The 14883-nt window shown below is 41.4% G+C and overlaps 1 protein-coding gene across 2 annotated transcripts; it reads right to left on the reverse strand.

Moving 5' to 3' along the window:
• Nucleotides 1-299: 299 nt before the first annotated feature.
• On the reverse strand, nucleotides 300-13743 carry pelo (pelota mRNA surveillance and ribosome rescue factor). Of its 2 annotated transcripts, none has more exons than XM_023791049.2 (13): nucleotides 13710-13743; nucleotides 12742-12834; nucleotides 12514-12664; nucleotides 11815-11905; nucleotides 11337-11500; nucleotides 10922-10982; nucleotides 10673-10834; nucleotides 10517-10563; nucleotides 10296-10369; nucleotides 2191-2262; nucleotides 2037-2111; nucleotides 1006-1037; nucleotides 300-908 (listed from the first exon to the last, which is right to left on the reverse strand). In XM_023791049.2, the coding sequence occupies exons 1-13, from the start codon at nucleotides 13718-13720 to the stop codon at nucleotides 814-816; spliced, it is 1128 nt and encodes a 375-aa protein (XP_023646817.1). In that variant the 5' UTR covers nucleotides 13721-13743; the 3' UTR covers nucleotides 300-813. The 2 variants fall into 2 exon arrangements, with proteins under 2 accessions (XP_023646817.1, XP_023646816.1); XM_023791048.2 differs by lacking the exon at nucleotides 13710-13743 and adding an exon at nucleotides 13320-13688.
• Between the last annotated feature and the right edge of the window lie 1140 nt (nucleotides 13744-14883).

Below are 14883 nucleotides of genomic sequence, written 5' to 3' on the forward strand. Positions count from 1 at the left end.
AAGAAATAAATAGGGGGACGCCCTGATGGGATGCCAGGGCATCATAGGGGATTCATGAAGTGCCAATTCACCAAACACGGTCTTTAACCTGCAGGAGTTAACAACAGAACACTGAGAGACTCAGCAGGAGTGGGATTCGTATCTGAACCTGTGAGCGTGAGGCAGAAAAGCTACTGAGCCACTATGCCATCCAATGATTTGACCAACCTTCTGAACCAGAGGCAGACATGGTAACATTGTGCTGCAAAGTCCAGCTTCTACAGACGTATATAATGTACAAAAAGCCACACTCAACTGTGTGCCCCATCAGTATACATTTATTAGAATTAAATATCCTCCTTTTCAAACCATCACCGAAGCTGCATGCAAACATGGCCCAAAGAAACAAATTCAACCAGGAAGACTGTCTCAGGTTGCACTGACTTGTAGTCATAGGCAAGCTGGGTAAAGTAATCCCTTAAAGCTGCAAACACAGCAGACAAATGTCCACTATTCACTTCTGCTGGTGAACTGGTTTCCCACCCCTTTATAAGTCTCTGAGATATCATGAAGGTCTCCACACGTGTGTGGCACCCTCCTGACCATTGCCGTTCCCACAGTGTCAGTTGTGTGCCCTGTGCCTTTCCCATGGTGTGTGAACCATGCCCTCTGTGTCTTTCCCTTAGTGTGTCCATCTGTGTTGGTTTTATTACTCAGTGTTTTCACCCATTTCTGCTTTGCTCCTCTCTGCGCCTGTTTGTGCGCATTCCCTTTCTCTCCATGCATTCCATGTGCCGCGGATGTGATGCTGGCTTCTCGCACCCCGCCAGCCTCCTATTCTTCATCAGAGCTGCTATCATCTTCTGGCTCAGACAGGTCAGCGATGGGGAATCGCAAAATGCCTGCAACTCCACTCAGCTGGTTCAGTTCTTGGGAGAAAGAAGAGGAGGTAGGTCACCTGGACTTCTCGGCGGTGGTCACAGCATTCCCATCCAAATGTCCTGCATTTAAAGACTAGATACTTACGCTCTCCAGACACATGAAGACTTGAAAATATTCTGGAACACAAACAGTACAGGACATATGCAGTGGCCATTATTATTTTTACAGACTAGTGACAGAGAGGCCTGTTCAGTTTTGTCAGCTGTCAGGTATAAAATACTACATATACCAACACCATGCAAGGAAAGCTGTGGGCAGAAGCACACATTTCAAAATATGTTATGTTAAAAAGGTTAAGCACTGCCTGTCATGAAGCAGAAGATAAATGGCAGGCAGGTGTGTTGCAATCAAGCTAAATGAATTAGAAAACATTAATACAGACACTCCTCTACTTACGAATGAGTTACGTTCTGAACGGCCGTTCGTAACTTGAAATGTTCGTGAGTCATTTCCAACATCACATTCAACATCATTTTAAGGGTATACGGAAGTACAAGGAACTAGGATGCTGGTAGAACGAACGCTATGCTGCTGCGTGGCTACAGCGGAATTGGCACGCAGAAAAAAAAAAACTGATGTTGTGGACAGGAAACGGGGGCCCAACGAACACAATTTGGACTTACACTCCTCTTTGTTCGTAAGTCTGAAAGTTCGTTAGAGGAGTGTCTGTATTACAGATCCCAGACCTGAGGTGGTGACTTGTATTAAGCCAGCAAATACAAAGCTTTTCATTCTACTGATAGACAGACCTCAGTCTAAAAGTATACTGTTGCTATTGTAACTGTACATCAATATTTCTCAATTCAGTCCCCAGGGACCCCACCCATATTTTTGCTCCCTCCCAGCAAAAATGTGAACTGTCTGGTGGGGAGCTGGGAGGTAGCAAAAACATGGTTTGAGAAACAATACTGATGATAAATGTGCTACTCTCCCTCCAATGCGCTATGGAAAAGAAGTACTGCTCTGTTTCTTACATCACTGAATAGGCAAGATGGTTTTTTTATGCCTAAGTTTGTTTATATGTGAAGCGTGCACACACATACATTAACTGGACTATTCCCTTTTCTAAAGGCACCACCGTCAAACAGCTCTTTCCCCACTGCACCAGTCATTACCTGACTGTCCCTGCATTGTCTCTCACACTGTCCACAAGCTTCACGTATCGACCTCGGGTTGCCACATCCTGGTGCCTGGTGAGACAAACGTAAATGCTGATGACCCGGAACTGAGGTCCACTCTGCTCTAGCCACAGAAACAGCACATGCTTACCTGAAAAGCTCATCGCTGATTAACAGGATGTCAATGGCCATCGCCTCATTGGCCTTCTCCACGTGTGCCAGTCTGAAATGATTATGGGATCTTAGGGACCATGCATATGGTAACAGTGACTGTTTCAGCTTGCATCCATAAGATGCATGATGTCATTTGTTTTTTTTAACATGGGATTTAGGGTTGTTAACTAATCAACGACCTATTTGCCATTAAGCAGAGCCTACACCAGAATATGATAGCATTTATACTAGCATTTGTACAATCTGTGATGTTACATTTCTGTGGAGGTGCGAGTCAGGCTATGGTACAGTGTACATAGCAACGCCATACCTACGGTGTAAATTGTATGTATGACTATAACTCAGGCCTGGCTATGACAGCACAAATTTTGTGTGGTGTTTGAAAGCACAATAATAATGCAGGCAAACTCAATGATAATTCAGCCCCCCCCCCCCCCAGATACCAGATACTACCGACAACCTTTGAGTCTCAACCCAAAGAGCTTGTTTAATATTTTTTTGGTCAGTGCATAATTATTTTATTAGTTATTTTACAGTTTTCATGTTTCTATAATTATTCTAAAAAGTAGAGAATAGTAGAAATAAACCTTTCAATGGGTAGGTGTGTCCAAACCTTTGACTGGCACTGTTGCTCGATCAGCCAGAAAAAAATAGGCTGATTTTTAAGCATTTCATGGCAATTGGCATTGACCAATTAATCAGATTACATGGCCAATATAGTGATGGCTGCGTGAGGCTGCATATGGCTGTGTAACATGCAGCCACGCAGAGCACTTGCTTCATCAGCGTTGTAGTGTGGTATATCAGCACCTGCTGTAGTGAACCTGTGCAACAACCAAAGGTAAGAGTGCTAAATTCCTGCCGCTTACATCAGTTTCATTTGATGAATAACAACACCACAAAGCAAAAAGAAATCTCAATGCTTAAACAGATTGTTTTGTTAGATTCAATAGATTGCCAAAAGTATTGGGACACCTGCCTACTCACACATTAACTTTTTGTCTCGTCTAGTCTACTGTCTTACTGCCTATACTTGAGAGACTCTCTCAGCCCTGCTCTTCAAAACTAAGGAAATTATGGATTTGATCAACTGGTCTCCCAATGCAATTGACACCATCTTCTCGCAGAGGAGCGCAGGTTCGGGGGAACCTGACTGTCCTGCAGGAACGTACACAGCTGGCTACACGATGGACGGATGGGAGAAGTGGAGGGTCGTGTGTCTGGCAGCTCTTCCCGTGGAGGACATCGAAGACATTTATCTATTTGGAACCATGATTACAGGTCTGATGCTGATTGGATTAGGCATTGCCCTGGCTTATCGGAAATTGAAGAAAACGGTGACAGCCGCTCAAAGCCCAACTAGGTTGGCCGGGATGATTGACAGACTTGGCAGAGCTGTTGGCCCTCAAACTATGGCTATAGATCGCAAACTGGATAACATCACTGTGTCTAACATCACTGTGCCCGAAAACCCAAACAACCCCATTCTATCTGCTTTTGGCTCCCCCCCTAATCAGCACTGGCCTTGGCCAAGGCCGCTGCTGAATTCAACAACTCCCCCGGAAGAACGAGGCAGTGAGACTCTCTTGCATTCCTCTCCCCCAATCCCAAGGACACCCTCCCCCGATCCCACGCCTTCGCCGCTTCATACCCCCAGCGTGAACAAGCGGGTCTGTGACCAGCGCCGTAATGGCTGCAGGATCAGACTGATGTTTGTCTATGCTGGACTACCTCCACCTCCCCATTCCCCTCCCCTATTGCAAGTCTCGACTTTAATGTTGTAAGATGTGGTGACTATGTGCTTATGTTGCTGAGGTGTTTTTTTCTGTTCCTACATTGTACTCCCTACTGGAGTATAGTCTGGGGGCTGTTTTTTTTTTTTTATTCACCTCCACTCTCCTCACGTAATCTTGTTCCCCTGTCTTCCCCCTGTAATGTGATGTTTGTATATGTATGGTCAGGTTGATGGCCTGCTTCTTTCTTTCTTTCTTTCTTTCTTTCACTTTAATGACACCCCATTCTTAATACATAGGTTTTAATATGGAGTTGGCCCACGCTTTACAGCTAAAACAGCTTCCACTTTTCTGGGAAGGCTGTCTACAAGGTTTAGGAGTGTGTTTATGGGAATTTTTGACCATTCATCCAGGAGAACATTTAAAAAGTCAGGCACTGACTATGGACGAGAAGGCCTGGCTCGCAATCTCTGCTCTAATACATCCCAAAGATGTCCTATCGGGTTGAGGTCAGGGCTCTGTGCAGGACAGTCAAGTTCCTTCACACCAGACTTGCTCATCCATGTCCTTGTGGATCTTGCTTTGTGCACTGGTGCAAAGTCATGTTCGAAAAGGAATGGGCCAACCTCAAACTGTTCAGGGCTTGTCCTTTGAAAAATGCAGGCGCACACAAATTTGTGCACCTAAAAAGTGCTAGGTGCACAATTTTTTTTGTGCACCCTAAAAGTGCTAGGTGCACAATTTTACCTTTTTTGTGCGCCTAAAATGTGGTTGGACTTTGGTGCGATGGGTCAAAATCCAAAAAGTCCTAGTGTTAGTTGAGAATTTTGTCCTAGTTTTAATGCTTTAACATATTTTGTAGAAACCCATTTAAAGTGAATCACTTTTTATTGGTGAATAAAATTTGCAATTCAGAATTCAGTCTTTTTTGCATCAACACTTGCTGCAGAAGGCTCAGAGGGGAAGAGCACCATAATATTAAGATTATATGGGCCAAAACTTAGAGATGGCATCCAATACTTTGTATGAGCCAAATTCTGTTTCTCCACTGAAATTGCATTTGTTAGCCAGTGTCTTCTCTGAAAACTTAATTCTTGGATGAAAAACACATCAGCAGTCGATCCCAGCAGCAGCCGATCCTTAACATGTATACAGCTAAGACTAACTAGTTATGAAGATGCCATCTCTTAAGTGCTTGAGTATTTTTGAGTAGGTTGCCTTCCAGGATATAATCTGCAACTAGACCACAGGGTGAGTAATGACAGTAGCCAAGGATATTGCTATTGGACTAGGACTAGGAGTGGGGATAGCTCAATATTAAGAGTTGGACAATAGGGTTGGGTCGATAGACGATGCCATCGTCCATCGCCGATAGACATCACGATGCTGAGCCGACATCGCGATCCTCCGCCCCACCCCCGCTGCAGCAGCAACCAGCCCACGAAAAACACACCACTTAATCACACTATATAGCCAAATTAAATGCATGCTTTCAATTTCTGCATCTTTACTTATATTATGAGGAAATAACAAGGAAGTTGTTATAGCGATCACAATACAAATTACAGTGAACGCCAAACGAATTACACGAACTCGTTCGTTTACATTAAAAAATGAGGCATACAGAAACAGCAGAATTTTTTAATTTTTTTTATTAAATAAGATTAAATAAACTACACCAAATATGCCTTTGTCAGGGTTTTACCATAACGAACAGAACGTCTGCGCATCTTTTGCGCGGATAACTTGACCGCAAATCCTACACACCACTTCAGGCGTATCTCGTGGCTGTCCTGTTTCATTCGGTCTAAAGCTAAAGTATTGCCAGAAAGGTGAATTTGCACCTTTTTTTTACCAACCGAGTTTGTCGACGCCATTATAACGACACAGATCACTGTGCCTATTCCTGCCAGAGTCCCGCGGAAAAAGTGATTGACAGGTGGTAATTTGTGTGTAACATCTTTATTTATTTATGGTTTGGTTATGGGTAAAACAAAGACCATGCGGGTCAGGTAGTGGAAACGGTAGGCTACAATTAATTAATTCGTTATGAATTAATTATTTAACACCAACCATAGCTGCCCTCCCCAAAAACGTTGCATTCTGACACGGATGACCCTTGTTATCCATGCTTTTTTTCGACGCCATTGTTGTCATGAATAATTCCGTGGAGCGTCGAGTGGTCACGTGACAAAAGGCGCGTACAATTTAATTCTTTTTTATTGATAGGCGCGCATTTCTTTGCGCAGCTCTTCACCATTTTAGGCGCGTGATGGCGTGCACGCGCAATTGCGCACCTTAAAGGACAAGCCCTGCTGTTCCCACAAAGTTGGGAGCATGAAATTATCCAAACTGGCTTTGAATGCTGTGCATTGCACTGGATGATATGAGGCTTGCAGCTGAATGGCCATGAAAACCCATTGCATTAAGTTCTCTATGCACTGTTTTTGAGCTAATCTGAAGGCCACATGAAGTTTGGAGGACTGTGGCTATTGACTCTGCAGACAGTTGGCGACTTCTGCACATTGTGTGCTTCAACAAGCATTGTCCCCGCTCTGTGATTTTACGTGGCCTATCACTTCGTGACCGAGTTGCTGTTGTTCCCAATTGCTTCCACTTTGTTATAATACGACTAACAGCTGACCGTGAAATATTTCGTAGTGAGGAAATTTCACGAATGGACTTATTGCACAAGTGGCATCCTATCATGGTACCACTCTTGAATACACTGAGCTCCTGAGAGTGACCCATTCTTTCGCAAATGTTTGTAGAAGCAGTCTGCATGCCTAGGTGCTTTATTTTATACACTTGTGGCTATGGAAGTGATTGGAACACCTGAATTCAATGATTTGGAGGGGTGTCCCAATACTTTTGGCAATATAGTGTATATTCATCTTTTTCAATAACAACTCATCTTTATATTTGGAAGGGTTGCTATTTCAGTCATTATCTGAGACATACCAGCAGTGCAAGTAACCAAAATATGGGAGACCATCAGCAAAATCCCTGCACACCCCCCCTCACATAACTGAAGAATTGTTTGTTTGTACAAGGGTAATATTCCATTAAAACAGCATAAGAACATAAGAAATTTACAAACGAGAGGAGGCCATTCAGTCCATTAAGCTCGTTTGGGGAACACTTAACTAATAGCTCAGAGTTGTTAAAATCTTATCTAGCTCTGATTCAAAGGAACCCAGGGTTTTAGCTTGCGCTACACTAGCAGGAATACTATTCCATACTCTAACTACACGCTGTATAAAGAACTGCTTCCTCAAGCACTTATGGCCACGAGTTCTAGTATTTAAACTAATATTGAAATAGCCATTTGGCTGACCAGCATCTAGACCTGTTAGAATCTTATAGACCTGAATCATATCCTCCCTTAGTCTCCTTTGCTCGAGGCTAAACAGATTCAGCTCAGCTAACTTCTACTCATAAGACATTCCTCTAAGACCAGGGGCCTCATGTATAAACGGTGCGTATGCACGAAAATGTTTTCCACGCTCACGTCGAGATGTATAAAAAAGAAACTTGGCGTACCGCTACGCACATTCTCAGGGCAGCTCCAGACATGGCGTACGCACATTTCTGCTCGGTTTTGTAAACAGACGGCACTCAGTGGCAAGTCATTGCTACTGTGGTTTCCCTTTTTAAACTCACAATCATGACGCTGACTTTATCAAATACACCGACATTAATTGTATGTTGTTTATAAATGTACAGAACCTGATTTTTAATCAATTTGTAACAATAAAACGGTGCATAAAATGACCGAACTATTACAACTACTATGGCAGCTCTTGCGTTATTGGAAGATATACCTTATGGAAGAATTAGAAGAGAGCGCGTATTCAGGCCCATGATGATAACTTGCTTCTAAGTCGATTCAGAGTTCCAAGAGCAATCCTTTTGGAGCTGTATGCTAAACTGGGGCCAGCATTACAAAGGCAGATGATGAGGAATTGTGTTATACCTGTCCCTTTACAAGTTCTGTCCACTCGCGGGTTCTTAGTCACAGGTGTTTTTCAGTGAGAACTTGCGGACCAATCGGGTATTTCTCAGTCAACAGAGTCGCGCCATGCCAGCTGTATGGGACGGCAAAATCTGCTTGTCACCCAGATATATAAAATTTCCTTACACTGTGGTTCAACAGGCAAATATTAAAGCGCAATTTGCAGCGATGTCCGGTTTTCCAAACGTAGTCGAAACTATCGACTGCGCGCGCATTGTTATAAAGTCACCTTCAGAGAACGAATTTGCTTATGCTTATGTAAATAGAAAGCACTTTCACTCTATTAATGTATTCTATTAATGCACTGGGGGCACCTCTTGTACTATTGTCTGTAAGAATAAACAGAATAAACGAAAGTAACACCGCAACTGTGCCATACATGTTATTCATAAACAAGCAAGTAATTCAAACAAGTATGGTACGAGAAAAACTCACCCGCGATGACATCGGCGTCCCCCTCCCCGAATAAAAGTGTGTCCCCAATCATCGCAGCAACTAGTTGCTCAAAGGGCGTGAGACCGGGAATTCCGCTACCTCCGCCTATGCTGTTAAGACTTACAGTACGGTGAGCGGCCGCTCGTTTTTTTACGTCGATTTTAATGTCCAACCACTTCTTTTTAATTTCGGCCACCGTGCGAATTTCGGAACCAACACTTTTAACTGACTCCGCCACGCTGTGCCACTCCGTCAACTTTCGTTTATTGCTGATGCCACTTATACCACCAAATAATATCACTTTTCTCGATTTCTGTTAACATAGGGTGACCAGATAATCCATGTCAGGGAGGACACTCTGAGCTAGGACAGGAATTGTAAATTACCATTTCAATTAAAAGGACCCGAATTTCACTTGAGCAATGAGCTCTTGCTGTGTGCTGATTGGTCAGTCTCCTATAATCATGCATGTGTCACTAATGCTAATATGAAACAGCTGGATGAGTCTTTCAGTCAAGGAAACAAACCAGTCAAAGCACAAGAAGAGCTGAACTATTTAGCCGAGCACAGGAGCCTTTCAATTAGAAAGTAGTTTGTAAAACCCGAAGTAGCTCAAAGTGTCCTCCCTGACATGGATTATCTGGTCACCCTAGTTAACATGACCTCCACTTCGCACTCGCTGAAATACTTCTTTTTCCCTCGTAGTTTATCCATTGTTGTTTAAGAAAAACATAGAACAAAGCGGGCATTTATACAGATTTGCATATGCAAATATACATAATTATGGGCGGGTCAGGGGGGTGGCTGTGGGCTCGTTCACATACGTAAAATTTCGTGCTCATTGGGATTTTAAAAGGGAATGTGCGTAGATCTGTGCTTATGCAAAGTTTAATGCATCTGGATTTTTTCTTGCTTACGCACATTCCTAGTTTTGTCCGTACGCCATGTTTTAGTGTGAATTCTACGCACATCGTTGTACATGAGGCCCCAGGAATCTTTCTCGTAGCCCTCCGATGCACCTTTTCTAAGGCAGCAATGTCCTTCTTAAGGTATGGTGACCAAACCTGCAGACAATTTGCCTGGTACTTCTGCTGTGTGGTAACTAGGCTGTAATGAAAAGGGTATCCCATAGCACTGAGTTTGTAACTGCAGCACAATGCAACAGGTGCTGTCACAGTTCATTCTAGCACAACAGAAAATAAGCACAGGATGGGAGGCAGGGGGGACAATGTCTGCACATGGTGTGTGGGTCAGTTCAGGGGAACCAAAATCTTTCGGACTCGCAGTCAGTTGTCAGTAAAATTGAATGGTCTCAGAGGCAGACAGTTCAGGTCCAAAAAGTAAACACTCAGACCGAAATTTTGTTTGAGCCAAACAGTTGATAAAAAAGGAGGAGGTTGAAAAAAAGTCTGGATTTTTACTTTCTGGACCTGGGGGGTGAAGTCGTGATTGTCCAATAGAAATACCCCTTACCTAAACTCTTATTAGACAATCATGAGATATAGCTAAGTTAAGCCCAGCTAACCGAGAAAATCTGCTTCGTGGAACACCCCCCTGAACTATCCACTTCTGAGTGATGTAAAATGTAAGAATACAAGCCACTATGTTACTAAAAAGATAACACTGTGTACAGGAAGCTGGAAATATCTGACCATGTTCCTGTAAGCAAGCGTGAAACAGTAAAGCGTGAAACAAACGTAAAAAGAGGGACAGCAGCAGTGTTGTTGTTCTTATTACTACTGTTGTTGTTGTCATCAATAAATAATAATAATATTAATACAAAAAATGAAAATCACACCTATGTCACAATTTGCAGTAAGACAAAAGGAATGAAAAGAAACTTTGGATATTTAAGTACAAAAAATAAATTTAAAGCAGCATATAGCTGTTGTTTCCTACCCGTAAAAAGCTCTGTCTGGTTCATGCTGCAGCATCTTGTAAAAATCCTGCAGAGCTTTGACCTCCCCCGCTGCCTACGAATGAGAGGTGTTACACACGCCGCTAACTCATGCGCTTAAACCAACTGTATCATTAGGAAATCAGGCAGTCAATGAAATTATTTATTTACAAATAAATATTCAGAAGGCATTAGATGTACTGCCAATAGATAAGACACTTACCTTGGTGTCAGAAAGTCTGCTTGTTACAGCTGGGTCAGCCAAGATTTCTTCAGGGAAAAAAAAAACATCTTGTGTAAAAGTTTCATTCCTTTCAGATTTTTCTATTATACTGTAGATACATACTAAGCATTTGCTGGGCCTGCCTTTGCTGCCTACCTTTCAGAGAGTACTTATGCCCAGAGGAGGAGTGGACCAGCATGAATTTGGGCTTGTTCTCCAGCAGCACCTTACAGTCCTGCCGCACCGCCTCTCGGAATAAGTAGCTAATGAACTGATCTTTCACAAAACCGGGACTGGCCACCAGGACACATTTCACCACTATAAGAGAAAAAAGATACGCACTGCTGGAGATAAAAAGGAAGGATGACATTCTTATGGAAAGTCGCAACAGAAAGCATGGTTTACCATCAAAGTTGATGTGTCTAAGTATTCCTTGCATCACTGCTTCATAGAATCTCTCTAAGGCCTGAAAGTCAATATTAATCAAGTCAAAATAAAATCAGAGTCAGACTTATTCACCAGGGGCTCAACAAGTCTGACGAATTTGTTGTGGAGAATTTGTAACAATTAATTAATAAACACCACACAAAACTTAATATTAAAAAAATTTACAAGACACACAGGTTTCGGACTGTATAAATTATACAATGCATGCTATACACAATATGATATAACTGAAGAACTGACATGAAATGATATCTAATTAGGTGCCCTAACTATTTGGATAACCATGATAAGTGAATAGTCATACTAGCCGAAACTTATGAGACAGAATGCATGCATTTCTTCTCATACTTAGTTCCTGTGACTTTGTCTTTACCTTGTCATGTTGGGCACAGCTGCCCTTCCTCTTGCGTGGGATGGTGACCTCCACCTTCGCTCTTAGCAGGGTCATGGCAGGAGTGACCAACACCAGATTGGCCAGGCCCTCCTGCATCACTACGGCCGCCACGTCTGCCTTCTGAGCTGGATCGCAGGCCTGCTCTGCAAGGACCACATATCAAGTCAAGTCAAGTGGGCCGTACAGTCATACCATCCATATACAGGTACACAGAGGTACAAGACAGCATTCTCCCAGGACCACAGTGTGATATACAGACTACAAGTAACAAGGTGGTGGTGGTGGTGGTGGGGGGGGGGTGTTACAGTACTTAAATTGGAAAACACAGGACAGGGGAGCTGGACACAAGAGAAACACTTTCACCAGAAGACGAAAGTCAAAATCATTTCAATCAAGGAACGAAAGATTACAAATAGAGAACCTTCAAATGTGAATTACCCAAGACAAACACATGTACCTATTCTGTCCAACACGACACTGTCCCAAACTTTCTTGGCCAGAGTGAATTTTCTGTTCAGTTCCAGTTCTATGGTATGATATGCCCCCATCTAAGAGTGAAAGGAAGGCATTAGACCAATACACTTTTAACAGACAAATAGGGGGCAGATACCAGCTTTATGCCAAAGCAATACATGTATAAAAAGTAGTTTGCATGCTTTTTAAATACACTTTAGCATACATAGCACATTTTAAGCTGGGCTCTAGAGTGAGTGAGCTGTAGTATTTTTTTTAATCACTCATATATATATATATATATATATATACACATTATTTGGACATCTTGACTAAAATTACTTGTTAATACACTTAAATTTACAATAAAACTATCAAGGTGACTGAGTGTTTGATTCATCATATTTAATAATATAATAAAAATTTCATTTGAAGAGCAAACACTACATCGACATATTCTTTTCTTTAAGACAAAACATCTGTTATACCTATTTACAACATCCTTGTTTAGGAACATCAACTTATAACCATGGTCAACTCTTTGATACCTCTAGTATGTAAGAAAAAAAGTTATAAATTAATTAAGGGCTTTTCCGAGACTGGTTACATCTGTTCTAATTAGAATCAAAAGTGCCATACACAATATTGAACTCATGAACAACTTTTGTCATCAGAATTACTCCCATAGTAAACGCTTTCTGACCTTAACATACTGGTTCTCCTGGATGTTGGTCCCCTTCACTCTCAACTGGCAAGCCTGGGAGTCAAAGTCAATAGTCTCCACACACAGTGTAAGGGTGGTGCGCACCCGGCTGCTGCCCACACTGCCCGTAGATGACTCTGTCTGCACCTTCCTGAGATAAGAGGAAAACATGAGCCTGGATTTGGCAGACATCCACCTAAGGTGATACAGCACAGGCGAAGATCTCACCTGATGGTTGAGGCCCTTAGACTGTCTCCCACCTGGAGCAGGTTGTAGGTGTGCCACATGTCCTCTGCCTCCTCGGGAATCAGTGTCACCTGTCTGGGGCATTAGACAGAACAAAAACATTTATGTGACATGGCTAGACAAAGTCAAAAATCAGGCATTCCTGGTGATGCAATAAAACAGTTTCACAATTGCGGATTGAAGAAAAAAAAACAATAATAAAAGTTAACAAGAATCTTGTCCAAACTCTACTCTGGAAGATGGTTTATATTATGCCTCTATTATTTATTTATTTGTTTGGTTTTTTTACCGCAATTTTTTGCAATTAGTCATTCCCAACATGACGGATTATTCCAATACACAGTTGACATGGTTAGGTATCCTTCAGACTCGCCAATGAACTATGGTGTCTTTTAACACATTTACTATCTGATGCAAACCTTCAGTGCCTCCAAAACCGATGACATTTAGTTTATTAGTTTTCTAAAATGTTAGATTTAGTTTAAGTAAGTAGTGAACAGCTAAATGCTAGCCACGTAAGCCTGTGTGGAAAATGAATAATGCTACATGAATCGACTTACCCTAAATTATCTTTCTCTATATCTTTATGTAATAGCTTCATCCTGAAATAACTCCGTAATGACGATAACCTGTTGTATTTATTTTTTTAAATAATCCGTCACTTCATCGCCTTTGCCGAGCAAATACACCTATAACGAACTTTTACTGAAAAATGAATCAGTCTGACATTACGTCGCGAAAATTGTACGTCATCCTGTCACAACATGCGGGAAGAAACGAGGGTTCAATCTCGATGTCAACTAGAGGCGCGTTCCCGCTAAATCCTTGAGGGTTTAGGGGTGTTTCACAGTTAATTCGTCAAGTGTATGATGGTTGTCTTACAAACAGTTTTAGCCTTTTATGCATACTTTTAAGTCTGCATTTCTGCAGACTTTGCCCGAGGGACTTACCCATAGTTCATAGCCTTGTGACGTAAAACATGGGGGGAAGTCCGGAAGTGTAAATGGTAAATTAATAATTTATTTTAGTTATTGCTTAATGATGCAGTTTTGACAAGAAAACGGTACACTTATTAATTGACAATTACCTCTCGTCCACTCTTAAAAGCAAGAGGAACACGTTCAAATTAAGTTCCTCGACCGTGAAGAAAATGTAAATGTTAAAATAAAAAGTCCCACCCACACACAATAGTAAGGAACACGTTTTAGCGTGACCAAAATAACATGATATGGCGTGACGTGCTGTCCCATTCGTAGTAATACCATATCGAGCCCTTACACGCTTACAGACTCTTGCACTCAGTCATTTACCAGGTTTTTTTTTTTTTTTTTTTTTTTTTTTTTTATTAATTGCAAGAAAAGACACAATACAAACATATACAAACTCTCATAGAGGAGAATAAAAAACAAACCAACAAAACGAAACAATGCTAGGGGGCAACAAAGACACACATAGAGGAAAAAAAAAACAAAAATCCATGCAAAAAATAAATTAAATAAAAAGGATAGATATTAAAAATAAATTCTTATTTGAGCACATATCAAACAAAAATCAAAATAGGAGCAACTTAGACATTCGGTGACTAAGGATTCGTGCATTTTTCCAATCTTTTAAAGTCCTTAAGGAGCCATAATACAATTTAAATTCTTTCATAAAACAAATGAAGGATGGCTTTCTCCCCTTCCACTTACAGCAGTGAATATGATATTTGGCTAACAGCAGTATCACATTAATAACATTTATTGATGAAGAGTCCAAATTTTCCATGTAATACAAAATATGAGAGGCGTTAAAAGGGGGAATTTCTTTTTTAAGGTTAACCCAACTATGGACATCTTTCCAAAAAATTTGTGAAAAAAAGCAGTCAGCAAACAAATGATTTATAGTTTCATTTTCCTGGTTGCAAAAAACACATGGATCAACTTCAAATTTAAATCTTCTTTCAAGAAATTGGCTTACAGGGTATATATTATTAATAATTTTAAAGTGGGTTTCTTTAACTTTTGGCGAAATCGGCCATTTAACAAAAGCTGAATGAGCTTAAACTTTAATTGAGTTTGAACAGCCCAATGTCCTGAAAGAAGCTCCGTGATAATCATGGTATATATTACTTGTCGCAAACCT

This window comes from Paramormyrops kingsleyae, chromosome 5 (assembly GCF_048594095.1).
Source record: "Paramormyrops kingsleyae isolate MSU_618 chromosome 5, PKINGS_0.4, whole genome shotgun sequence".
Classification (NCBI taxonomy): Eukaryota; Metazoa; Chordata; class Actinopteri; order Osteoglossiformes; family Mormyridae; genus Paramormyrops; species Paramormyrops kingsleyae.

Bases quoted from the DNA above. Each gene is read 5' to 3' on its own strand.
- pelo (XM_023791048.2), bottom strand. From the start codon at position 13,360: ATGAAGCTATTACATAAAGATATAGAGAAAGATAATTTAGG. The intron at 10,983-11,336 runs GTAAAGACAAAG...ATTGACTTTCAG, and splicing joins GCTGTGCCCAACATGACAAG to GCCTTAGAGAGATTCTATGA. The intron at 10,835-10,921 runs GTAAACCATGCT...TTTCTCTTATAG, and splicing joins TAGACACATCAACTTTGATG to TGGTGAAATGTGTCCTGGTG.